Source organism: Astatotilapia calliptera, chromosome 16 (genome assembly GCF_964374335.1).
Source record: "Astatotilapia calliptera chromosome 16, fAstCal68.1, whole genome shotgun sequence".
In the NCBI taxonomy this organism is placed as follows: domain Eukaryota; kingdom Metazoa; phylum Chordata; class Actinopteri; order Cichliformes; family Cichlidae; genus Astatotilapia; species Astatotilapia calliptera.
Window position 1 is genome coordinate 22,426,936 of NC_137437.1, and position 27,802 is coordinate 22,454,737.

The following is a 27,802-nucleotide window of genomic DNA, read 5'->3' on the forward strand; positions in this document are numbered from 1 at the left end:
AGTGCATGCTTGTGTCTGTTATGCTTGTATAGTATTGGCTACAGATTTCCTTTTTAATAACAAAGTAATCACTTCATGATGTGATTTCTTTGGAAATAGAAACATAGAGCTTATATATTTGATTCTGCCAATTTTTTATTTTGTTATCTTAATTATAAATTATATCCCGAGTCATTTGTTTGACTGACGTGATTTTATGAGACTGTTGTGAATATGGTGGTTTTCCCTTATGAATAAATGCTACTGATAAAGAAGACAAATATAAGCCGTTAAAAACTAATACAAAGAGTTGTTTTTGACAAGAACACTTTAAAGTGTTTTTGTAACACCTAAAGATACACTTTGCAGTAGAGGCACATTTGTAACAGTACCTGAGTATTCCTTCTACCACTGCCCATTTGATACCCTAAAGAGCAAGCACTCCGTTTGTAACCAGTAAAAAGCCTTCAAAGACAGCAGTTTGGTGAGGATCGCATGAACAAGGTGGCCTGGGAATGAATCAAATCCCCGGTCTGAATTACTGTTTCAGACTACCCCTGCCACAAAGATAGGTTGATCTTGCACGGTGCAAAACGATGACAACGTAGAGTCACGGTTACCGTTAAAAAAGAAACTACCCTCGTTAAAATGCAAAATAGAAGTCATTAAATATGGCGTAGCTTGAACGTAGCTAGTTCAACCTGAGGGTAAAAGGTACGCCAATCTAATAGGAGCAGAGTTTGGATCTCCGCCCCTTGGCGACCTCGCATTCCAAAGATTCCCACACTCTAAGCTCACCTGCCTTTTCCTGCACTACTTAGCAACACGTTTTCAAGGGCATTGCCACACTAAAGTGAGTTTTTCTACAAGAGGAAAACTAACCCCGGAGCAGTTTCCGTGCATTTACATTAGCCGGCCAAGTTTTCACCCCAACGGTTAGGCATGGCATCAAAAACAGCGCGTGAAGGTCCCTCAAAGGTGTGCGTTGTTTGCGATGATTTGGTCACAAGAAACAGATTAGGGTAGTATTAGATTCTTCCCCGCTGAGAGGAAGCCAAAAGAAGCTTGTCTTATACCGCATGCACAGACTGAAAAAAAAAGCAACCACTCTCTTTTCACTTTCCGACTTCAAGAAAGCAGCCCATACCCTCCTGCCTGCTCTGCGCACAGATGCTTTCATTTCTCCCTGCGTTTTCGCTCCAATTATTTAGCAGTTTGCAAAGAAAAGAAAAGAGAAACATTTCCATACCTTGGGAGGATTGTAGTTGTGCTGGCTGAGCTGCGGCTTGGATCTACATTGGAACGTGTAACTTCATCTGTAAAGTCCTGCCTTTTAGTCCCATGCATGTGGAAGAATGAAACTCGCGTCCACACTCGAGTGAAGAAGACGACCCCTCGGCTGCTCCTCGCCTCCAACAGCAGTCCCAGGCAATGCGAGCGTGCATGACGTCAGCGGGAATGTGGGAAACCGATGTGCACTCCTGATTGGTTGCAAAGCGAATACGGGGGCGTTCCCGAAGAGGTACGCGTTGTTAAATTAACCAATGACTGAGAAGATGATAGTTACCTTGGTTACCTGTTTTGTCAACCCATACACTATAGAAGGGAGAGAACAAGGTAAGCTAGGTGGCTCGTCGGGTATATATACTTAGTTTACAACGCAAATAATCGCTAATTGTTGTGTGTAACTTTATTGTAGGTGTAGTTTGAGCTTGGTCTTGTAGGAAACCTTTGGTTCACTTGTTTTTTTTATGTGTTTTTTTTGTGAGGTTGAGCATAAGTTCTACCTAAGTACTGTCGCTAAACTATAGCAGTAGCAGCTATGACAATGATAAAGTTAAGCGTTTTCTAGTTTAATTAAGTAATATAACAATTGGTAAAAGTCGGTAAAGTAAATTAACAGAGCTTGGCTTGGAAAATATTTAGGTTAGTTGTATGGCCATAGTTTTAACAGCAAAAAAAAAAAAAAAAAAAAAGACAACCTAATGATTTTTAAAAAAATATTTCTTTTGTACATTTACCCCACGTGCCACCTTTTCGTCACTGGTGTTATCTTACTCATTATGCAAATTTGGGGGGCTTCTATTAATTATTATTTAGAATAATGCAATGATAATGCAAAAATCATAAGATAATATTTTATTATTTCAAAGCGTTTGTTCAAAGCGTCAATGTATGATATTTGCAAAGCCATTTATTAGCAATAAAATCAAATGAAAGCATATAAAGAACACTTAAAATGAGTGACAATGCCATTCTTTATATCTTAACCTGTACCTGTACCAAATTTCAGTGGATGTAAAATTATTATCTCAGGGGTCTAATGTTACCCATAAGGAAGGTAACAGCAGTGACAGTTTTCATGGAAAATGCTTTTTACAAAATAGATGCTGCAAGCATCAAACCACATGGTAAATGGTAAATGGCCTGTATTTATATAGCGCTTTACTATGCGCACACATGATGTCAGTCATCTTATACTCACCAAATTATGTCATTTAATCTATTTATATTCTGTTGTTTTGTTTTTGTTTTTCTTTAACAATTTCCTAACTGTGTCGTATTAGTGACTTCAACTAAAAGCTTCTTATGAAATTACAAGATAAAACAGAAAAAAATCTGATAAATGAAAAGAGACACTGGTCTCATCATGACCATTTCTTTATAGTGCTTCAGGAAATCTGTGATAGTAAGTCAAGTGATGTCATTATTGGGATGTTTTGTTTCAAAATAATAAACGTTTCTCATAACACCAGTGACACAGTTTTAAGGGACCATGACTGTCTTTATATATCTTACAATATTTATTTCACATTTTGCTTCATTTTGTCACAGTCATCATATTTTTAACATATCTGATTGATTTGATGCAAAAACTTATATGCAAAACATATAACAAAAAAAACACAGCCTTTACCCACCATACTCCACTGTGGGGACAAACGCTGTGGTGGTGCCTGTTCTTCTATATAATTTAATTAAAAAAACAGATATTGTGAATTTAATGGATGAGGAAGGAAAAAATATTCAAATTTAACATGGAAATAAATTGTAAATAAAGTGGTTTTTAAGTGTAGTAAAAGCCAGGGACAGAAAAATTGACATTTCTAGAATGACCTATGTCTTGAATCCTAACCTTGGCTTGCCATTTGGTGTTGAAATGGAAAAAATAATAATTTTGCTGTCCTTAAAATTGGTATTTAAGTCTATATGTAATGGAGACATGGGCAAAAAATAGAAAAGGATTCAGAACAGCGCATCTGTTTTCCCTCCTATCATAAAAAAATTAATTCCTGCATAGTTCATCCCATCTCTTCACACACCATGCATTTGAAAGGAGATGAATCCTGTGCGAAAATCTTTCCAAGCTTAATCCAAAACAAAGGCAAAAAAGAAAAAAAAAACATTCCAGCAGTATATCACACACACACTGGCTGCAGTACACTAAAACTTGTTGATGTTAACTAGCATTTTAAACAATGTCACACCAAACTTTTTTTTTTGTAGGCAACAAAGCTGTGCATGTGTTTGCAGCGCAATAATTAATGTATTTATTTTGAAGGTACTCTGGTGCATGAAGATAAAGCTCCACAGTGATGAGTGGAAAGGATCTACAAACATTCATAACGAGCATTAAAACGGAAGATGTTGGTAAGTGAGTGAAAAATGGCTGGAATATTCTGGCTTCTGACATAGTGGTCTACTGAACTGTTGAACCGGTTTGACCTGAAGCCCTCATGTCGAATTCTCCAGGTGCCTTTCAAGTCTGTTGTTTTTGTCACAGGCACAGCTTGTGTTTATCCACCTGCTTCCTTGAGTCAAGCCGAAGCACTGAAAAAAAACGTCTGACACAGTTTGTCTCTGCTATCCCCCTCCTCCTGTGCAATCATTTCTTTATTACACATACAATCCATTAGAGCTTAACTGGTGCTGCTCCTCTGTCTAACCTTTTTTTTGCTGAAGTCAGCATAAAGTTTTTACTTCAGACATTAAAAGTGATGAGATTTTCAAGAATTCCAGTGATCCTAATTCATCCATATCATCTGTTTTCATCCATGCAGAAAAACTGACAGTGCGAATGAAAAATGGTCTTGGCAGCTCAAAATACAAGCCGGCAGAATATAAAAGACTACTAGCGATTGTTGATGCCAAACGCCAGGAGACTGATCTAATTGGACAAAAGGTAACCTTTTCTTAGCACTATAATCCTTGTGCTAATAAAAAAAGCTGTGTTTTCCTAAAATAAAGTCCTGTTGCATTTAATAACACGTTGATTCAGCAGCAAATAAAGGAGTATGTGGAATAAAACCACTCATTATACATCAAAGGAAGTGTTAACTAAATAGCATGTCCTCAGTAGTAGTAAAAAGTGCAATATCTGTGTGCGTGCATGTGTGTGTGTTTACCTTTTCCCACTCTTTCATATATGCCACACGCTGTAAAAGGATTTCATTTAGCATAAAATAGACATTGCATAATTCTTGTAGTTTGTCCAACAACATGAAAGAGAGCAGTAATATCACTGCCATACAGAATGGCATTTCTGTGAATATTCATTTGGCTTCCTGTGGTTTTTCCCACCACACTGTTTGAAGTTCATAGTCACATGATTATGAGCTGATCAAAAAGTTAATGCTAGGGGCACTGGAGATTAGGCTGTTAGACCTGTGTTGTTTTAATTAGTAAATTGTGTCAGAAGCCTTCTAGCATCATCGTGATAGCCCATGGCTTCTTCAACCCTGTGCTCTGGATAACTTAGATAAGAGAGGCTATGTTCATATTGGCCCTCCTGAAAAAGCAGGCTTTTTGAACATCTCATATTGGTGATGTGATAGGGGTAAATAAATTACCATGAGTAGCCTCAAGCATGGGATCATTTTTGCTTTCTATAAATGGACTGGCAGCATTAGTAGACAGTAAACACTTGGCAGCTCTATACTACACTCTGTGCACTGTGTTACCCAATATACAGATATGTGTGTATGTAAACACTAAAAAAAGGAGTGGGAAACATATTTTTTTCAGTACTGTTTTGATTACAGGTAGACATCCAACAAATGGGCATAATATTGCTACATTTTCCCTACTGATTCACCTATATTAATGTTTACATGTTTTTGCTGAAACACATTATATTATAAGAAAATGCATAACTGACAGATTCCATGTCTCCAATATTGCGGGAGAATCCCCTTTGTGTGATTGCAAAGTTATTGATCCTTTACTCATGTATGACATTTCATTGATGATTTGTATTTCAAAATGTATTAAAAGGAGCAATAAAGAATGAAAAATGCATAAGGAAAGGGTATATCAGAGGGACTGCTCAGGATGGAGCTGATTTGGAGACAAAGTAAAAGGGGCAAGGTTGAGATGGTTTGGCCATGGGTAGAAGAGTGATAGTGCATGTATTAGGAAAAAGCGAAGGTTAATGGATGTAGTGAGAAAGGACACGCAGATAATTGGTGTGATGCAGAGGATAGGGTGGCAACACCTGAAGGGAGAAGTTGAAAAAAGAATGAGACATGGCTTATAACAATACCTGTGGTTTAAGTTTAAATCCTTCAAACTGAAAAAGATGACTTTTTACTCATTGTGTATGAAAGGAAATTAAATGTCCTCATACAACTATTTTTACATTGTTCATGTGGATGTCTACGAGCTGAATATACAAACCCTATTATAGAGAATTTAAGACACTGTGTAAAATATAAATAAAAACAGAATGGAATGATTTATAAATCACATAAAACAGAATAATAACAGAAGATAGAAAATATGACATTTTAGTATTTCATGAAAAATATTAGGTTACTTGGCAACAGGTCAGTAACAGGTCAGAGGATAAAAAGAGATCTTAGAGAGTCAAAGTTTCTCAGAAGTAAAGATGGGTTGAAGTTCACCAATCTGGGAAAAAAAATTTGTGTCTACTAATTGTGGAAGAATTCCATAAAATGTAAACAGCTTGTCATCTACAGTACATAGTATTACCGAAAGATTCAGAGAACAAATCTCTGTACACAAGTGACTAGGTTGAAGATTAATACTGGATGCCTGTGACGTGCATCGCTGCATTAAAAACAGCCATGATTCTACCATGGAAGTTTCTGCATGGGCAAAGGAATAGAAATCACTGCCTGTGAATGCAGTTCAGCATGTCATCCACAAAGACACGTTAAAACTCTGTGATGCAAAGAACAAGCCATGTGTAACATGATTCAGACAGGGCAGTGTCTTCTCTGGCCTAAAGCTTATTTGAAATGGACTGAATTAAGTGTTAAACTGCTCTGTGGTCAGACAAATCTAAATATGAAATGCTTTTCAAAAACATCCTTCATCCTCTGGACTAAAGAGAGGGATCATCCAGCTTGTTATCAGCTCTCAGTTCCTGATGATATGGGGCACATCAATCCAACATCTATTACAAGAGCATTACTTCGTAGCAGAAGAGTCAGGGTGCTGAACAGGCCTGTCTGCAGTCCAGAACTTTCACCAATTAAAATCATTTGGCACATCATTAAATGAAAAATATGACAAAGCAGATATAGAACTGTTGAGCAGCAAGAATCCTACGTCAGACAAGAATGGAACAACATTCCTCTCCCAGAAGTCCAGCAGCTGGTCTCCTCAGATGTTTACATACTGTTGTTACACAAAGAGGAGATCGCTAAACATGGCTCTGGCCCAACTTTTTTAGAAATGTGTTGCTGCTTTCAAATTGAAAATGGCCTCATTTTTTTTCTTGAAGTAGTGCAACTTTTCATTGCACATGAAGAACTACTACATGTTTGTTTCACAGAAAGTAGAGAAAGAATGAACCAGAGTTAGAAGAAAATCCTCTTTTATGTTATTAGTAACATACAATCTTTTTTCTTTTATGACAAGTCAAGGAGCCTATTGTGGAAAGATCTATGGAAACGTGAGAAATGTATGAAGGGTGAGCCATGGATTTACACAGAATATTCTAGGTCAAGTACAGAGTTGATTTTCCGACGGTATTATGGTCTTCTGACTTGCAAATAACCATTTTCAATTTTTTTTATCCAGGTATTTCGTATGGGTCTTGCAAGGTGGCATGTAATCCAGGCAGACCTTTGAATATTTTATACATTTTTTTACATTTTCCGTCTGGAAGCCAGGAAGTGTTATGTCAGCGATTTTTAAAATGCCATACATTTTGTTTAACAGAGGCATAAAAATAAGATTGGCATGGGTTAAGAATTAAATGGAAGGAAATGTTGTTAAATGCATGAAAATGTATAATGTGGTGTGAGAAAAACTTTAAATATGAGAATTAAAGACCTCAATTTTCCTTTGGTTAGGTTTAAGCAAACAATAATGTTCACTAAAATGTTTTAAGTGCCTTTACCTAAAAACTGATTGGGAAGCTAACCAATTTAATGGCTATTATAATGCTAATAAGAGTAGATATTAATGGATTAGTTTTATTTGGCAGAGTGAGACTACAAATGAGGTGATGTAATTTTTGCTCCAGGCACAGTTTTTGCAGTCCAAATGAGTTATTAGACAGCCAGTGCAAATTAAAATTACCTATAATACACTGCCTGGAAGAGGCATGGAATATCAGCAGTTTGGCCTTTTTTATTTCAGTGCTGCACTAAAATCCAACTGAGCACTGTAGATTGACTTACTATAAAATGAGCATTAGCAAAACATATCCAAAAACAGCAATCCCCTCTGAACACATAGACACAGCATTTGAATGTATACCCAAATCATTTTATTCACTGCTCATCTGGAAATTACTTGCAACCATGTTTTGGTTTTGTGAGATTATATTTTGTGAAAAAAAACACTGATAAGACAATGCGTTGCTATGCTAAAGGTGCTCTAACGGAGTGCTTTAAAGAGGGTTTATGGGGGGGAACCCACAAGTGATGACAGATTAAGACTGCTACCTCCCCCGTTTCTCCTATTAACATGCCTAATGTGTATCATTTGTGTTTCATCAAATTTTTTCCAGTTTATTTTGTTTTTTTGCATTAATAGTGACACTGTTCCAGCTGAATTATGAGTCACTCAAAGATTTAATAATGCTAATAAAAACTGAAGCATGCCTTTAAATGGATTAAATGCTTTCAACCATAAGAATACTGCGTATTTCACATTCTTTGCAACATTATGATGTATGTATAAACTATGTGCACAATATGCTTTGTGCTTCATTCAAAATGGTCTAGACATTTGATGCGTTAAAGCACTGCGCATAGAGATCTCTCCGGATGAAGTTAATTGTAGGCGGAAATAAATGTTCCTAGTTAAAGTGCATTTAAAAGCAAGCACTCCAGCCAAATGCATGTTGTGCTTCCAGGAAAACTGTTTATTCCTGCTTTGCATTTAACTGCCTTGTGAACCATCTTATAGGTTCACAAGACTCGCTGTGCAGCCAAGGCAACCAAGGAGAGCTCCATATTACGGCAGCACAGACAGGTGTGGAGCACAGAGTGCCTCAGGCTGCAAAAGGCTGAGTAAGAGCCCCCTATTACTCCCTGTCATTATCTGCTGCAGTTTTCTGAATCTGCTATTACACCATGCAACCATTCCACTTAAGCCCCATTATGCCTAGCCAGGAACATGCATGAAAAAATAAATAAATGAATAAACTGGACACACAAAAAAGATGAAACAAAAAATGTGTCCGAGAAAAAATGAAGAGAGGATATTTAAGCTGATTTTCTGACTCCATGACATTAAATTAACAGAGAGAAGTGGGTGGTTATAGCCATGCAGAGACAGAGGGGTATACTAAATGGAGGAAAAGTGTTCCTCTGTGGGTTGAGGCAGAAGTGTGGGACTGGGGGCCCCAGCAGTGTCATGTCTTGTGAAGTGAGAAGGGCAGCACTAGCTCTGGGGTGCAGCTTGTTTGGCTGCATAATGACTATGTCTGAGCCACCCAAGGTTAATGATGTACACAAGCGTTATCCTCAGTAATGAGCCTAGTCATAAGGATGTGCCACTGCTTGCATCTCTCTCCACACATATCTAGTTAAAGTACCTTGGGATTCAAACAAGCAAACAGGAAAGTATATCTCTATGGTTACTTGTTCCTTTTTGCAACCATCTCAACCATGTTAGCAAGAAACAAATAATTATTGTAGCTCTCTCTGTGGGTCATTTCAGTATGAAGCTGCTCACAGCAACAAGACATCCTACCCCTAACTTTTGTCAAACTTTTGGAGAAAGTCCACCAGCGAAGTCTGTAATACTCTGTGTGTGTGTGTGAGATAGATGAAAAAAAGTTTTCACCTTCTTATGGCCATCTCTAAATGTGGAATTGTTGTAAGCCAAATGCAAAGAACATGCTTTTTTATTTTACTCATTTAAGGGTAAAATATATACTTTTTACACCGTTATGTATAATTAGCAGCTACCTTTCAGGTCATGGCCGCTTGTACAAATTCAGATCAATAAGTTGTCATATAGTTTTATAGATTAAGCTACAGAGCACTCCATAACGTTAGGAAGCTGACATTAACTCCATGTTTATTAGGTACTGCATTACAGTGATGCTTGCATCAATAGATAAATAAATAAAGTCTCTTATTCTGAAACAGGCCATTTTGCATAATTATATCATTTATGCTTAGGTTTAAAATGAGTTCATTATTTGTCATTTAAATTAATGGATATGTTTGCATTTAATAGAATGCATTTGTTCTCTCCAACAGAGAGAAAGCTGAAAATGACATCCATTATTTTATAAAGCAGATCAGGCCAAACAATATAACGGACAGTGCCATCTTCTCTCTTCAAGAATATGGTAAACAACTACATTTTTTATGTGCATTTGTGTCACCATCACCTTGCTGTTTAAGCAGTGCACTGCTAATGTGTATACCTGTGTGTTTTCGGGTTTTAGAACTGTTTCTTGAGAGGGAAATTGAGGCATTCAGGATAAACTCTGTGCAGCCTATTTATCAGCTCAGGGATGACCTGGTCTTCAGACTGGGTGAAGTACAACATCAGCAGCTCTCTGCACATCCATCAAACTGGGAACAAGTGATACAACAGGTATTGTGAGATATGGAATAAGGGCTTAGTGATTTTGATAAAGACCAGCCATATATATATACATGTATAAAAGAGTGTTTTGCAACATATGTCCTTGATTGGGGGAAAAAAGAAAAAAAGTGGCAGTATTTTTTCCTGTCTATACACTTCAAGTCTTCAAAAGCAAATCTAATCAGCGGAAACTCTCTGCAGGTACCAGACCAAAATAGCCCATCCAGCTCCTCCACAGAAGTTTACAATCTCTTACTTTCACACAGTGATCTTACCTTGTGCCCAGCAGTATATGCTGTCCATGAAGCTGTTGTTTGTTAGATATCTGTGGACCCTAAAGACATAAATTCTGTCTGTGACTCTGAGAGGCTTTTGCTGGGTCTAGAGATGAATCGTGAGATTAAGGAGTTAGCCGGGTCTCAGAAACACCTTACTGGGAATGAAGTGTATTCCCCCCCCCATGGCCTCCTATTCTCTTATTGGCCCATAGCCCTTACCCACCTGATTGCTGATAAACACACATTTTGTCTTCCTTTCCCAATCTCTTATTCCACCACTTTTCCTTTCTCTGCCTCACAATAAAAAAGAGAAGCTGAATGCTGTATAATTGTGCTTTCATCCTGGAGTGAAAGTGAGGAGTTTAAAAACAACACTAAAATTGGCACAGAATTGGGTGGTACAAAAAGAAATAGAAAAGCACACAGTAGGCGACACTATGCTTGTGTACAACTTTTAAAAATGTTAATACTGCTTTTAGCATTTCTAGATGTGGTTTGAATAATAATAAAATAGGAATAATAATTTGAAAATGAATATTAATAGGTTAAAGCTTAAACTATTTTCTCTTAACTTAAAAGAGATAATGTTTTTAACAAACTCAATTACAATTGTAATTGACTTTCAGTAAATAAACGTTATAATCGTCCACATATGCATTCATGCATCTATAAAACCATTTTACTACTGCTGTTTATGTGGGTGACGGGTGTAGTTATATTGTAAGACACATTCATTTTCATTCATTCCTTATCTTCATCCCTTACAAAAGCATAAGAGCCATCAGACAGTTAATCGGTTTTATTCATTGTATCTGTGTTTTTGTGCTGTTCTGGAACACTAAGATCTCTTCCTTTTTTGAATGTTTCTACTAATACTGCTACCTTGATATCAATAATGTACTGTATATTTTTACATTTTTGGGAGGGCTTTGCATTTTCAACATGCAATAGCCCATCTCAATTCATGGCACATTTGAGCATTCCTGTCCTCAAGTCATTTCCTGCATACCAAAAATGATGGTGTTGGCTGATAAATGTTTAAAAAATATTTACAGTTATCTGGGTTTTGTTTTTTTGTTTTTTTTTAAACTTATGCAGTGTTATGAAAAACTTAGTTTACCCTGACTGCTTCCACAGGAATTAAGAGGGTAAGTAGCAGCCAGGTGTCATCGATAAAAGTGAGCACCTTTATAAATGCAGAAGTTTTGGCAGTTTGGTAGTCTGAAGCAGGTCTTGCTAACATGCTAACAGGTCTCTGTTAGCATATTAAATATTAAAGTTCATGACAGTACAATTAGACTGAACAAGTATGTCCTGTTTGGAAGGCTGCCAGTGGAAAGCCTCTTCTTCTCTTCCAAAAAGAACTTGGCAGCAAACTTAGGTTTACACAGTTGCATCTGAACAAAACACAAGACTTGTAGAAGAGTGTACTTTAGACAGATGAGACCACAGCGGAGATATTTGGCAATAATGCACAGAGCCACATTTAGTGAAAACCAAACACAGCATTTCAGCGCATGGTTTGCAACTATGGGACCCTGGCACCTTGCAGTCACCGGGTTGAAGATAAAATCCTTTGCATACCAAAGTATACTAGAGTCAAATGTAAGGCATCTAAAGCTTGGCTGAAATTTGGTCATGGAACAAAACAATAATCCCAGGCACAGCAGCAAATGTCCAACAGAATGGCTGAGAAAGAAAAGAGTCAAGGCGCTGCAGTGGCCCACGCAGTCAAATTGCAGTCCAGTTCTCAACCCCACTGAAATGCTGTGGCATGACAAATGACTGCAAACCTCAAGGAACTGAATCAACATTGTAAAAAAGAGTGAGCCAGAATTCCCTCACAATGACACGAGAGACCGACGCAGTCATACAGAAAAGGATTACTTTAATTTACTTCAGATTGTTGCTGCTAAAGGTGGTTCTACGAGCTATTGAATCCTGGTGTTTAGTTCGTTTTTTATAGGAGACATGTATAAACTCTCTTTTCACAAAACATTTGTCAGTATTCAGAGCATGGGTAGCTCTTTGAATTTGATGTCTATTTCCTTCTCCTTTTCAAATGCCTTATTGTTTGGTTGTTCACTAGGTAGGTGTTCATTGGGTGATATTGTCTACCAATATAACAAGTCATAACAGTATATTAATACAATCAGGATCAGGATCAGCTACATCATATTTGTATTTTTTGCTTCCAAATAACACTTCACAGCTTAATATTTCTTAAACATTACCTTAGATCTAACTACTCCTTTTAATTAGGCTCTTACAGTTTTAATAGGCCTAATTAGTGATTTTCTATTATTGCAGCAGTCTATCAGAAGTTCATAAATTTAGATGACCGAAAGAAAATATATATAAATATCTTGAGAGAGAGTTGTTTGTGGCAGAGGACTTCCAAGGTAGCCAGAGCAAGATTTGTAGTTCTGTTTTACCATTTTGTTTTTTCTTGACAACAAAAGGTCAAACTGGCATGTTTGTTTTCTAACACTGTATTTAATACATTTTTTATGTTTTCATTCTTGTACCAACAGATAAACTTTGTCAAAGCACAACAAGATGACATTATTGCAAACTTTGATGAAGAGTATCTGGACCTGGAGAGAGAGATTGTAGGCCTTGGCCTGGAGGTTTGTTATTTTATGCAGAGAAATTTCCATTGTCGATAATAGCATATTCTTCACCTTAATAAGTGAGTGCTACAGTGTGTCGTGAGAGGAAATTAACATTTCATTATGCAGGGAATGCCAAAGTTTGCTCCATCTGAATATTTTGTTTATTTATTTTGAACTAAGTTAGACGTTTATTGGGTCATCGTTCTATTCTTCAGTAACCTCTTTACAGTTCTGCTTATATAACTGACTACTGAGATATGCATCCAACATGTTGATATTTAGAACACAAAGCTGAATATTTTCACCAGTATGCTTAACAGTTAGCAAGATGTTTGTTTTAGGAAATGCTTCTCCCTGTTTTCTCCAAACACCCGTCCACAGCATTAATTTTTGAACCCCTGCTTGAGGGGTTGTGTTTGCTTGTATCAATTTCAAATGTCAGTCAAAATATATGATTATCCCAAACTTTTATGTAAAACTGTATATATCAAGCACATAAAAAGTCTATAGGCAACCTCAAGGATTGCCATATTGTCCTTCACAGAAATATCTCACTAGTGCTTCAGATAATTTGGTGAACATTCCAGAAGAGGTTTTGAATTCAGACTGCCCTTATCCAGAGCTGAAGGACTCACTGATCGAAGCCTTTCACTCCCTATCAGAGAGATACCAGAGCAGGCTGCAGAGCCTCCAAGAACAACTGCAAAGGACAGACAGGTATGTCTGAAGATGTCTGAAGATTTAAGCTTTGCTTTTTTCCCCTTATTTGCATAATTCAATGTTTTTACGCATTGCTGGATGAAATATATCGCTGGTTTTTACCGCTAACGTGAAATAGGTGGCTGAAATAGGCTTTTAATGATCTTCAGCCTTTCATTTAGATAATTACATGCGGGAGCAGAGCTCTGCTGTAACTGGACAGATCAAGATGAAAGATTAAGAACTCAACAGGATATTAAAATCATATAGATGCATAGTCACTTCACTCTGCAGAAACAACCTTTTAAATACGTATTTCTCACCAGGAGAGTGATTATATCAATATCTCCAAGCTACTTCAGAGCTCGATTTTTATTTACATACAGCTGCTTTTATATTATTGTTACACAGTACTGCTTTTTATCTGCATGTACTTTATGAAAATGCAATGCAGTCAAATGAAGGTAGAGAAAGACAATTTTGTAGTGTTGCTTATCTGTTGCAGTGCTTTCCTTTCTGATCGTGTACTGTTTGTGTTGAAATTGTTTCAGGTTCTGTGGCTGGTGTGAGCACGATCATGAACACTTTACGTTCACAGTGTCTAGGTATACTCATGACATACCCAACCACAGAGCCCTCTGCATGGATATGCTATTGAGATTCTTTCCTGGGAAAAGTAGACAAGAGCTGGTAAGTACTTTAGGGGAAAAATCTGAATTAATTGTTAAATTTATTTATAAATGGACAAACAGAAAAGCCAGCTATTGTTCTAATCAGGAAATAGGTAAAAATCTCTAAATGTACAAAATTTGATGGTTGATATTTTCATATGTAAAGACATTTTGCATTAATTTTCTACAAGTTATGAGAGTAAATTGAGTATATTTTTGGTTTTTACACTATTCTATGACATTTTATTAACTAGAATAGTAGTGGCATAACATTAATAGCAGCAGAAGTCAAAAATAAAATAAAATAAATAAATAGTTGTAGTATAATGTAATTAATCTGGTGAAGCAATGATCACCTTTGAAAAGAAGTCTTGTTCCTCCTCATACAGTTAGAGTCACTCCTTGAAGCCAACCTGTGCAACCACAGTCTGGTGTGCTGACCACAGAACAACTGAGCATCACGTGCCTTGCTCAAGCCTAAAATGTATCTTTGGGTAAATTGGTCCCCAGGTTTGAATGATTGGTCACTTTCCACCAAGCATCATTTTATTATTATTTCTTTTTTCTTTACTACACACAAAACACACACATACATGCTCTCTTACATGCATTTACCATAAATTAAGGCATTAACTTTCCCACACACCCATCTAAAAATGTACTTTACTCCCCTGTGAGAAGCAGCCCCACAGTGTGAGTCCCAAGCTCCCTGATCAATGTAGCTTAGTACCCTGAACCCAGCAGTGAGACACATAGATAAGCCTGGACAATGATCTGCTCAGCACGCTGCAGGATATGCCATGTCACCCACTGTGGACAATTTGCTCACGCCACCGCCTAGCATCACCATGACAACCGCCAGACCCTCTCTCCGTCCTCACCATCACCCAGAGACCTGTCCTCATATCAGTTCCAGCTGGGTGCTGCATTTAGAGCTGTGATCGTTCAGCCTTAGGGGAGTCTTGCAAGGAGGAGAGATGTCTTTCTCCATGCCCCTCACCCAGAAACATTCCCAGAGTTGGACTAATTCAGCTATTAGTCATAATTAGACTGGCTTGCGTGCATAGGATAATCAGTGAGAACTATAGATTGATTTGCTGAAACCTCTCTGATTACACTCACAAATGCAATTCTGCTATCAGCATGTGGAAAAAAGAAATCTTGATTTTATTCAGAGTTTTTGGCTTTTTCTCTATCTGATATCTAAATGAAATCAACCGAACAAGTATGTCTTTGATTATATCCAGCAAACTAGTAAAATGGTCCCCCTAGCTGAACTCAGCTCTGCCTGTGTGCATTTCCAGTGAAAACATGAATTGTGACTGGCATGTGTGTGATTTGTGATATTTTGCGTGTATTTGTACACGAAATCCCATTAGCACTCCAGACAAATTGGTGACTTGGAAATTCTATAGTTAGCGTTTTAATCACAATTTAATTATATTTCTATGGAGTCAGCATCTTAGCCCTAATGTTTCTTATGTTGTTTTTCACTTTAGAGCATTGAAGCCTGTTCTTGTTTGAGCTATGGTATTCTGCTCACCTGCCGTTAAATTTGATCTCTGTGCAGTCATTTTAGGATGATAGCGTCATTTTCTGTTGCTTTTGTCAGTCATATTTTAGCTGAATAGAAGGTGTGAGACAAATGGTTTGTGGTATGTAACAATTGAAGAGCCTTGGTGATAAAAGCAGCCTAAATGTTTGCAATTTCTTGCAGTTCTTCTTTTTCTTCCTCTGATCCTGTAGAAAAATATCCGAAGAAAAATAGGGGAAGTGTAGAAGGTTTATTACTTTTCTCTTTTAACCTCGAGATATTTTAAATATATCATATCTTGCAGTAGTTTATCCATAGCCTTCAGTTGATATCCAAGTGGCTATCCCTATCTCAGAAAAGTGTCACTTTAATCTGTATATGGTAATTTCTTGTATTTTTGGGTGACCTAAAGTAAAACCAGCATGTCACTTTCACAATCAGGTGGTTGTACTCCAGCCAGCTATAAGTGGACATCTCCCTCTGCTGGATGGGGCAATTAAATGTCTATTATCTTTGTACCAGCAGAGAATCAGCAGGATTTCATAATATTAATATAATAGTAATAATAATATTCCATGCTAATAGTAAAAATTATTCATACCTCTTTGTACTTCTGAGTTTATATGGCCATTATTTATTTCACATTCTCCTCCAGGAAACCTTACTCTGCAGAGGAAATGTAAATGCAGCAGCTGAACTAGGTGGTGTTACACTCTAAGTGTATACTGCAGGCACAGTGCTGTGGATACATCCACACAAACTGTGAGTGCAATGGCTGAAGTGCACCCAAGCCTGTGCACAAGCATGCAAACATATATGCACATATCTCAAAGGCTCATGCTTAGTCTTTACTTCAAACCACAGTAAAGGCAGGGGCAAAAAGAGAAAGGGAAGAACAAAGCAGGTGGGGGGCTTTTCCTCAAGTTCTAAAGTTGTGTATTAATAAACAGGATTTGCTTGACTGCCTCTGGCGCTTCTGTTCCGTTGGCAGGTCTGTCAGCTCACTCATTTTCAATAAAACCATTCAGCCGTCTAATGCCTTCCCACCGTCAGTTAGCCACTATTAGCCCATAGATGAATATCATTCCCTCGGTTCCAATGAAGCAGCCAAGTGGTGCAGCCTCTGTGAGCGCTGACACAATGATGAATAGCTACAGGCAGCCCTCACACAGAAAGGAACTGTTTTCCTGTAGGACATTTCACAGCCAGGAGAGAGAGAGACCATTTTATACACCAGCAGAGTTAGATCTGACACAGACTTGTCCCTATGGTCCTGCTGCCATTATTGTAGAATGTAGTAACAAAGGGAAGTTTTTGGTTTGCCATTAGCATATTGTTAATTTGGTGCAACACGATGCATAATATATCAGAGTTGCCGTTTGGGCTGTGGTGCTTTAGTTTTGAAGCACTATGATCACAGTGTCATCTTCCAGGTTTTTTTTCTGACTCTGTTTATAATTGTGCCTGATACATCTGTACAGTTAAACATACAAACAGTACACAGTCCATTCTCATTCTTCTTCCAGCTGGAGCATGAATATGTGTGGGACTTGCAGCGCTTCACCCAGGCGCAGCTAAGAGCAGTGCCCCAGCAGTGGCAGCGAGACCATGAAGAACTCCTGGCCCGAGCCCAGGTCACACTGCAGGAGGCAAAACATGCCCACCAGGAGGAGCTGGAGCTACACAGAGACCGCCAGAACCAGCAGGACGTTTACTTGCATCTCAGAGAAAAAGTTAGTGCCTCTTTTATACCTTTGAGTCTTCAGTTGTTGCATTTTTGAGATACACTGAAATCTACTTATGGTGCCAGAATATACGTTTTCCTCATATATATTCAGTATATGCTATATAGTTAACATAACATCTTTTTTCCTATATTCCTTTCAAGCTATCTCATGTGCAGCTGTGATAGTGTTAAGTTTGAGGGAGCAGATTGCCTGCTTGTGTACAGTATATCTGCTGATGAGGCTGTATATTACGCCAGGCTGCCTGACAGCATCTCTTGCTTTAGCTGCCACTTGGGATGGGCTGTGAATGCAAACAAGCTAATAAGAATGGTCTTGCAAACATGATGTTGCTGTCTCCGAGGGGTGCTAGTTCACATTCGCACAACAAACAAGTTACTCATGTGAACAAATCCATGTGGTGTTGATATAGCACCAAGTTGCTTATGTCCTGTGGCTGTTTGGATAAGACACTGATGTATGAGGTAGGGCTGGTGGGAGCCGACAACACCGAATCTCATTTTGTCAAAAAAACACCACAGAGGTTGTTTTTCTGCTGTTGGTTTGCAGATGCAAAGTTCTAGGATTGTTTTCTGTACAGATCTGTGAATTCTTCCCTCTTGGCATGAATTAATTCTTTCTGTTTTCAGTGTTTTTAACTCTATATTACCACAATTTTGGTATCTTGTTTCGAAAGTTGTTACGAGACTGATCCTGATCCTAACAACCACAATATATAGTTAATAACTAGAGCCCAGCCAATATATATTGGCGAGGGTGGTGTATTGCCCGATAATTGGTATTTGCCTTTATATCGGTATTGGCATTTAAAACTGATAAATGAAAATTAAAAAAGTAAAAGAAGAGATGGAAGAAACTCTCTGTTCTATGAATGTGGATGTTGCATAATTTGTCCAGGCTCTTAGGGCACTCTGCAACTTTCAAGATTATTTTTAAACAACGTTTTCATATCATCCTAGTTAGGACTCATAAATCGCTACAGTTACCAAATATTATGGGGGAAAAACAATATAAGAAAATATCGGCCAAAATATCAGGTTTGTAAATCACCAAAGATTGTATCGGTCTTAAAAAAAAGTCTATATTCTTGTAGCGCTGTGAATAACGATCTCCACTCCTTTCCTTCTGCTACCTGCCAGTAGATTATTTTTCACATTTGTGTCACACTGAAGAGTTGAAATGTTTTCTATACAAAAGCTTGAAAGATAGTACATTCTCAAAAACAAACAAAACCTCCCAATTTTTTTATTTTACTTTCTAAATAGTAGTGCAACTTTATATATGACCATATACTTGATATGTCTTAAAGTGCATTATCCTAAACTTAAAGCAAAAGTTGGGGAATTGAAGACTGACTGTCAATAGGTTATTATTTTTTTCTTATGGAGTGTAATTTAAGTAGTGGATGTGCACATATTTGAGTTTGCGTGGAGGCTCAGATGGTGTCTTGTTTTCATTCAGTCTTTCTTTCCACCGCCTTTATCATCACTGCGCAGTGACACTGCAGCGAGGCAAGATGGATTCTCCTTCCGATGCGTCTGCCTCTTTAATGCTTTGGTTTCTGCAGCTGCTCCCTCTGATCCAAACAACTCCCCTGACTCTACTGTGAGTCATCCCTGTTGTATTTAGTGTACTGTGTAGGAAAATATGGTAGCAGAAACTTGCATATTGGAGCTGGCAGTATAATATAAATAAATGAATGAATCAAAATGTATATTTTATGGAGGGCTAACGGTCAACATGATCTATAATTCAAGAGCAGTCCATCCTGGTTTTTTTTTTGTGTTTTTTTTTTAACAATACAATTGTTTTTTTCCATATAGGGGTAATCTGATGGAAAAGGATGAAAAGCACAGTTTCAAAAAAGACAACAGACCCTTTGGAAACAGCTTACTGTGAAAAAGAATTATAAAAGAAAGATTATAGTGATGGTACTTTTTGGTTAAGGCGGTAGAGTAAGTGCCTACTTGTTACGTTTTCTTCCTTGGGTTTCCACATCTCGTCTTCTCAGTGGGTTCAGATGAGAGCATACACAGGACAGTTTTTGGTTAGTGCCGGTCTGATTCTGACCTCATTATAGTGAGTGAGGTTGTGTGCTGCCATCCCACTCAGACACTCTTCAGGGAATGGTGCAGTGGGAAGAAATCAAGGGTAATTGATTTTAGAGTTTGCTTGAACTCTTCTGTTCTAGAAGGGGCAAGGATGCCACAGAAGACAATCTAAACTCATATGTATGCACTCAGATGAGATTACTGATCATATAGCAGTTTCAGAAAGCGCTCCAGACATGAAATTGTAGAAGCTGTGGTTGTTTTAAAATAAAAAGATATTTAAGATAACTAGTCAACATTACATGCATGAGACCCAGCTCACAATCGTTCCATTTTATCACTGAAAGACAGACTCTTCTTTTCAAATCACCATCCGTTTGTTCTGGCTCTTGTAATTAGCTCGTATTGTTCTCTGTGTTACTGTTAATTCCGGCCTTTTATTGTGTCCTTGCTTTCATTTTACCTCCCACTTATATCTCGCTCCCAGGCATATTTGATGAGTGATTGTGTTTTTTTTCCACATGAGTAAATAAAGCCTGGAGGGATGACAGATTGTTGCAACATGCTCAGGTGGGAAAGGGATGAGCAGGCCAAAGGACAAGCGGCACTACAAACAAAAAAGAAAGATTTCACAAAACCGGAGGTTTTCTTTTATAGCCAGCACTCTTTTTTTTTTCTCTCCGCCCTCCCACCTTATCTCCAGAGTACTTTACCAAACAAACATCACTGTTATAGATTAACTTATGGCCACATTATTTATGTGGTCTTCCTACAGTAATCAGGATATTCTCTAGGCTCTGTGTGAGGAGATCGCCTGTCATCGAGTCAGTCATTTAGTGGCTGCCGAGTCTCTCTGGTGGCCAGATGAAAACAACTGTGGAGTTGAGACAGTGTGTGGGCTCCACAGTGGCTCAGCTGACAACTCTCTGAGGAGTTAATTATGCATATGTCTATAATTTTTCCTTTGCACAGTGATGTACCTGTTATGGAACTCAGGAAAATGTTCATTGTCTTGGGTGTAAAAATACAACAATAATTGCATAGTTTTATTTTTGTCATCTTGTAATGGACTTCAGCTCTTGTCCCTTAAAAGATTCTGTAAATTTCATGTATCATTAACGTCACTCAGCAGAGTGTTCCCGCATAATAAGGAGTAATGCTATTCTCGCTTCTGTTTGTTGCAGTAATTTACAGCGCTGATGATTTTATGGTTTTTGATTTTTTTAAAGCCTAATCTGCTTCCATCAGCTGTTATATATATTAAATAACTTGCAATAGAAAGTTATGATGGCTGCTGCAATGCCGGCTGACAAAAGACATTTAACTGTACAGTGATATTAACAAAAGCTTTGAGCCAGCTGCAGTGCTCCGATAAAAAGACTATCATTCTTTTGTTATTCTGACATCTCTGCAGTCTTTTTTGTGCTACCATGAAAAAGGATGGTTTCCCATTTCCATTTGAATTCACAGAAAATGAGATTCCAGTGACAAATTACTGTAGACTGTACATAATGACCATTTTATTCTCTTTGTGCTACCTAAAATGCCTCTTCATTCCTGCCTAAACAAGAAGTCTTACAAAACACTTTCAGACACTGGGAATCTTGGAGTTTTTAAAGAAACATTTCATTGTTGTGTGACCTGAGTGTATCAAAATATATGTACTCCCTACACACCTGCCTATATGATTTTCTATACATTTTGCAGGTATCTTATTTTGACTGATTGAACTTAATGGATAGTTTAATTATGTGTACTTGTTTTGCTGAGAAAATATGCCCACTAAAGTTATATTGGGTAACTTGTCAGAATATGCCAAAATTTCATTTTTTAAATGATTTATTTATTTGTTTTTTTGCATGGGTTTAAGCGTTTGATTATGTGAACACCAGAAGTTATTCAAATTATTACTGTGACCGTTCACAACCACAGGATTGTACTAAACAAAGCAATAATGGAAACTGTTTAAATAGCAAGTGCGCACATAGCTATGAGGCAAGAATGAAGATGAGGAAGAGGAAAGTACATGCCAGGATAGTAGAGACCCTGGTACTAATTTAAAAAAAAGAAAAGTTAACTTTAAAAAAGTGTCCAGAAGCAAAAATAAATAAATATTTTCTTACTTCTCCAGGTTCAGTAATACTGAGAACTCAAAACATCTGCAGGAAATAATTTTAATTGTATTTGCGAGAGTTTTCTAAAGAATAACCATATTGTATTTCCATCTTTAGCACTGCTAAATAGAAGTGGATTAGAGGCTGGAGTGTTTAAATTCTTCTCTCAATCTCACAGCTGCTGCTTTCTCTCAGGCAGACATCATGTATGATTAACTTGATGATATTGCTGGTGATAATGTGTGCCTGGTCAGTATTCAACACTTCAATACCCGGCATGCCACAGAGAGGCTGCTGCATAACAAACCTGTCACTCATTCCCCAGCAAATGTTTGTGGCTATGTGTGTGTTTGAAAAGTTAAGACAGTCTCTTTCCAAATATCTAGCTGGGTGACTGAGGATTGCTATTGATTTTCTTTTTTTTCTCAGCTAAAACTTGAAAAATCTCTACATTTTTAACTTGAGGAGCTTCTGTGTAAATATAATTAATCTAAATTGCAGAATGAGGATGCCATTCTCCTCACTAGGATACGTTTTGTTTTAGTGTAGGCCTCAAACGCAAGGGTTTTCTTTATGATTCATTGTTTAGAGGGGCCTGAGGGGGATCTAGAAAAGTGTGAAAAGCAATTTTGGCACCTCCTCTGGAGTTCGTGCCACAATTTGGCAGCTGGTTGTCTCCGTCTGAGTAATTCTTTCCAAACAGTTGCTAATAGACAAGAATCTGCCTTTTTCTTTTCTCCTTCATCCCTTATGTGTGTCTGCATGTGTATTTGTAGTTGCAGCAGTGGCGAGCCCAGCAGGAGGAGGTAGCAAAGCTTGAGGCAGCAATAGCAGCCAGACAACAAGAGGAAGAAGAGGCGAGGTTAAAGAGGGAGCGAGAGAAGGACGCCGCCATCAGGTTGCAGCAGAAAGAAACAGTAAACACTTCTCCACCCTTATAACAAATGTCGTTATAGGTTTGTTAAATCCTGGGACATTTGCTTATTAATGTCTATACTTTTGCATGTTTCACCTTAGCTTATATTATATATTTTATTAAAGCAAGCATTTTTCTAGATGATAAATGCTACCTTTTGGTTGGTTAGTGTTTTGTGCGAGTAATTCCTTAAAGCCAAAAGCTCAAAGCTTTAGATATTTTTGTTCTACTGTTGAACTGTATCATAACAATAAGAGCAGAGATCCTTAATATGGTCATCTCAGGCACACAACTCTGCTGTTTGTGAAGGGCAGCCAATCAGGAGAAGTTTGCTACTATGGCCAGCTTTCAGGAAGGAGGAGCTAAAAGTAGCTTTTTTAAGACAGTACACAGGATGAACTGAGCATCAGACACAAGACCATATGTGTGTTAAAGAGGAACTTCTTTGAACTGTGACTCATGCAACACTGCCCCAGCAAAGGCCAAGAATAAAAATGTGGAAGTGAAAGGCCAACTTTAATTGTTCTTTTGGGATAAAATGAGTATGAATTCTTATGCTTCACTATGGTGCGTTCCATCCACTAACATGCAAACATCCAATCAAAAACAAGGGACAACTATGTAGAAGACAATGGGGATTAGTTTAGGTTTAGATGAGTGTTTACAGTATTGATTTCATGCTTTCATGCTTTCATGCTTTTTGATGCTTTCAGTACAGTATTGAAAGCATCAAATCATTTTGTATGTGTGCTCGTTCTAAAACCTTTTCATGTGTATGAACAGATGAGTGTATGAATGACTTCTCAAGGAATGAAATATCACTGAATGCCTACAAAACAACCGCTGAAAGTAATTGTCTCTTTCTTTTAGAAGTACTAGAAATGCCATAGAGTTTCTTTGGGTAAATAAAAATGCATTATATTTAAGGACTTTAGGAATGAATAAAATAAAAGAATAATTCCGCATAATTCTGCATGGATATCAAATTGAAAGCACATTGTGGATATAATTACATGGGTATTTTGATTATTCACTTTAGTTATTGAACCCACAGGTACGACAGACCAGAATATGTGTGTGTGTGTGTGTATGTCTGACTGTTTAATTAAATTTCTCCTCAGGGGTCTGCTAGGCGAGTATAGGCAACCTGAGACATTCTGATTAATGAGAACATTTAGGCCTCATTGGATTCCATATAATTTACCACAATAGTCTGGCAGACGTTGAAATATCATCTCATTCTCTCTATTTACACTTATCTGATTCCTGCTCTGTCTCAATCAATAGGACATGATGATCCTAAGAGTTTCCGTGGGAGTCAACTTAGTGGAAGTGTAGCCACTGTTCTTGTTCAGTTTTAGTCTTTGTTGATTTTTTCCCCCCAGGTCAGACAGTTTTATTTAAAGCAGCAGAAGAGGAGAGAAGTGCTGGAGCAGAGGGATCAAGAGAGGCTTGCTAATCTAAGAAGCGTCATGGAAGAACAGGCAAAGCGAGATAAGGAGAGGTGAGTGTTGCACCATGGGACCTTGAGTTTTCAGCGCTGCCAAGTGCATCAAGGTTGTTAAAGGCAGCTCAGAACCCTTAGATTTTCTGAATTACTCAAAACAGCCATGACATGTTTTTAGTCAGCCACTTTATGCGTGCAATTTGGGCGATCACTCACAGGAATTCACAGTGTTGTCCAAAATTTACAAGTGACCTATGTCTATTTGAAAAATACATTCGAGTAAAAAGTGGAATCTAGCATGCTGCATTTTATTATTATGTGAAGCACTTTGAACAAATACAGTTACTAAATTATTTTTACATAATTTCCATTGTAAGCAGTGAGTGACAGAGTTCACTCAAGAGTATTAACAGGAAATTATTACCATTTCACCTTCATTTGTATCATGTATCATTAGTCAGTCTTTTCATTGACTAATTAAATAATACACTTTGGAACTTTCATGGACACAAAACTTAAGAATACAGTGTCTATATTTTTTCTTCTTTACATAGTCTTATCCTATGTAAAGAAGAAATTATATGTATATAATATTTATACATACACTCTGTGGTCACTTTGTATTAGGTACACTTTTTTCTGTACCTGGGTTGAACCGCTTTTTTTACCTTCAGAACTTTGTTAATTCTTTATGGCATAGATTTAACAAAGTGCTGGACGCATTCTTAGAGATTTTGGTCCATATCAATAAGTTAGCGTCACACAGTTGCTGCAGACTAGTTGGCTGCACATCTATAATGTGAATCCTTTGTTCCACCACATCCTAAGTGTCTTCTATTGGATTGATATCTGTTGATTATGTCGGCCAATTGAGTACAGTGAACTCCATTTTGGTGAGCCAGTCCAAATTATAGCCTCAGGTTCATGTTCTTAGTAAAAGGAGAGGCACTCATTGTGCTCTTCTGTTGCTGTAGTTCATCCGCTTCCTCTTTCAATGTGTGTTTGCATTCAGAGATGCTCTTCTGCATACCTTTATGCCAGGGAGTGGTTATTTGGGTTGATGATGCATTACTATGAGCTCAAAAGCAGCTTTGCCATTCTCCTCTCACCTCTGGCATTAACAAGGCATTTTCGCCCAGAGAACTGGCACTTACTGCGTATTTTCTCATTTTCAGACCATTCTCTGTAAATTCTATACTTGTGTGGACAAATCCAAGCCCATCAGCAGTTTCTCAAATACTCAGACATCCCATCTGGCACCAAGAGCAATGCCATGTTCAAAGTCACTTAAATCAGTGGCCTTTCCCATTCTGATGATTCCTTTAAACCTCAGCAGGTCATCTTCACCGTGTCTGCATACCTAAATGTAGACATGTAGCTGTAACTCATGTGAGTAGCTGATTAGATGTTTGTGTTAATCAGCTGTTGAACAGGTATATATAATGTATTAGTGTATATCAATCATAAAATATTTACTGAATACACAGGAATATGTACTGCTAAATGAAAAACATAGTATTAATCAGAAATCACGGCTGATTGTAGTTTCTTAAATGAAAAGAATGCTCTGATAATAATAATGGATTGGATTTATATAGCGCTTTTCAAGGCACCCAAAGCGCTTTACAATGCCACTATTCATTCACTCTCACACACTGGTGGAGATAAGCTACGGTTGTAGCCACAGCTGCCCTGGGGCAGACTGACAGAAGCGAGGCTGCCATATCGCGCCATCGGCCCCTCTGGCCAACACCAGTAGGGTAAAGTGTCTTGCCCAAGGACACAACGACCAGGACAGAGAGCCCGGGGATCGAACCGGAGACCTTCCGGTTACAGATACGCTTCCCAACCCCCTGAGCCACAATGTAGCATTACAAGTACTTTCTCTGAATATTTGCAACTTTCTAACACCTCCATGCTCGACCCTTGCTGAGTCACTGGAGATGTCGCACCTCATCAGTGATGCGGGGTCAGTCAGACGTGAGCACACTGGAAACTTTCAACAGGAAAAATAATGTCTCAGACTAATGTTAACTTGCTGCTGAAAAATAAAACGTGCCTTTAAAAACATTCTCTTGCGTGGTGTGGTTTCCATTTAATTTCTCTGCAGACACACACTCACATTGAATCCGTATAATGTTGTTGACTTTGGCTGTGAGAATGAATTCAGATGCGAAAGGGATTCGTTGAGGAGCTGAGACAGAGATAAAAGCAGGTGATGGGAGAGGAGCTGCACTCTGGCAGCACCGTAGAGCCCTCCACAGCCTGGAGGTCTGCTGTGTCAGGAGCAATATGTAATGTTGATTGTGGCAGTGGCAGAGGAAGAAAGGGATTGTTTAGGTCTGATGTCCACACCTTTTCTGCTTCCTCTAGGGTGCAGTTTCGGGCAGATATGCTACAACAGCGACGGCTGGATAGAGAGGCGCGGGAGCTTGAGCGGCAGAGAGAAGAAGAAGAGAGACAGAATCGTCTGGAAGCTCTTAGAAACCAGGTGGAGCATTATCTGGTCTTTCAACCACTTGGATTAGTTCTGTCAGTGGAAATAACTCACAGGGGAAAAAAACTTGACTCATCCTTATCTGAGTAAAGGCATCACTGCCACCTTATGGCAGTAAGTAAAAAGACAATTGTATATTATTAGTAAATCCAGTGTATATTTTTCTTATTTCTCTAAGGTTGGGGTGGTGGCAGAGGCAGACCCAGAGAGGATGATGGCAGACACAGAGGCTTGGAAGTGTCGACACTTGAATGTAAACGAGTTTGAGCTCCAAAAGCCTCTCTACAGTATAAACACGTACACAGACACACAGGTGAGACATGATAGGATCTGCCCTCCTAACCACTTTCTTTGCAAAGTCTTTAAGGCTGCATGATCATTTGCCCCTGTCCTCTTATCTCTGCTCTGTATGTATTGAGCCTACATGACGTCTCACTCCCTCACTCACGTTTCCTTCGTTACATTAAGTCACTTAAGTTTCAGTTCCTTTTGGGTGACACTGACCAGTGACCCATGCACTGGTGGAAAATTATGTAAGCTGGGTGGCTGGCCAAAAAGTGTTTGTCCTCAACAGTCTTAATTTCAAGGCCACCAAAGTCAGTCAGTGAACTGTAGAGTCTGTGTGTGGTTTTGTTTTAACAGGTTAGGATTTGGGTATTGTGTAATATAGGTATTGACTAATGATTGTCAGACTGTGATGCTTTTCTCTTCTGTCACCAAATGATGATGAATTAATGATCAAACCTTATGTCAAGTATTAAATGTGTAGTGAACCATTAAAAACAGCAAAGGTTGCATAAAGCAGCTGTGTTTATAAAAAAAAAAAATCTATCTTCCAGATTGTGTCTGATCCAAGAGTGCGGGTTGAGCAGGCTCTGCGGGAGGTCGGTCTACACCAGAGTCAGTATGCCAGAGAGGTTCTGTCTGTCATCGAGCCCCCCAAACCACCTCGGCGAGACACAAGGTCCATACTTAAATTCTGACCCAACTTTTGTTTAAGTCATCTTATGAAGTCCCACTCTTGTCCCAATATTAAACAACATATGGCTTATAATGAATTTGCTTCATGTGTAAGAATCTTTCATGGTATTTAATTAAGAGTGCTTACAACAGCTGCAGTTCTTACAAAGTAGTTTTTTTTAACTACAGTATCGTCCTCCAAATGACAATTACAATTACTAACTTGTAGATTTTATATATGAGAAATACATACAGTATCTGGCAGATGTGTTG

At 38.1% G+C, this 27,802-nt stretch overlaps 2 protein-coding genes across 13 annotated transcripts in view; one reads left to right on the forward strand and one right to left on the reverse strand.

The window, feature by feature from the left end:
• Window positions 1-1,433, reverse strand: part of LOC113008116 (plakophilin-4) — a 152,669-nt gene extending 151,236 nt beyond the window's left edge. For 5 of the 10 annotated variants that reach the window (XM_080291114.1, XM_080291113.1, XM_026145286.2 and 2 more), the window contains exon 1: window positions 1,229-1,399. The gene's annotated coding sequence lies outside the window, so the exon portion shown is untranslated. Of the gene's footprint in view, window positions 1-1,228 lie in introns of all 10 variants that reach the window. The other 5 variants (XM_080291116.1, XM_026145287.2, XM_026145289.2 and 2 more) reach the window with 4 other exon arrangements.
• On the forward strand, window positions 1,391-27,627 carry LOC113008117 (coiled-coil domain-containing protein 148). 3 transcript variants are annotated; one of them, XM_080291122.1, is made up of 15 exons: window positions 1,391-1,501; window positions 3,542-3,630; window positions 4,041-4,162; window positions 8,365-8,468; window positions 9,669-9,760; window positions 9,860-10,011; window positions 12,815-12,910; window positions 13,440-13,612; window positions 14,146-14,284; window positions 17,326-17,532; window positions 22,486-22,626; window positions 24,011-24,129; window positions 26,446-26,563; window positions 26,748-26,882; window positions 27,409-27,627. In XM_080291122.1, exons 2-15 carry the CDS (start codon window positions 3,576-3,578, stop codon window positions 27,550-27,552), a joined length of 1,797 nt encoding a protein of 598 aa, XP_080147248.1. In that variant the 5' UTR covers window positions 1,391-1,501; window positions 3,542-3,575; the 3' UTR covers window positions 27,553-27,627. The 3 variants fall into 3 exon arrangements, with proteins under 3 accessions (XP_080147248.1, XP_026001076.1, XP_080147249.1); XM_026145291.2 differs by lacking the exon at window positions 1,391-1,501 and adding an exon at window positions 1,538-1,596; XM_080291123.1 differs by lacking the exons at window positions 1,391-1,501; window positions 8,365-8,468; window positions 9,669-9,760; window positions 9,860-10,011 and adding an exon at window positions 1,539-1,596.
• The last annotated feature ends 175 nt before the right edge of the window (window positions 27,628-27,802 follow it).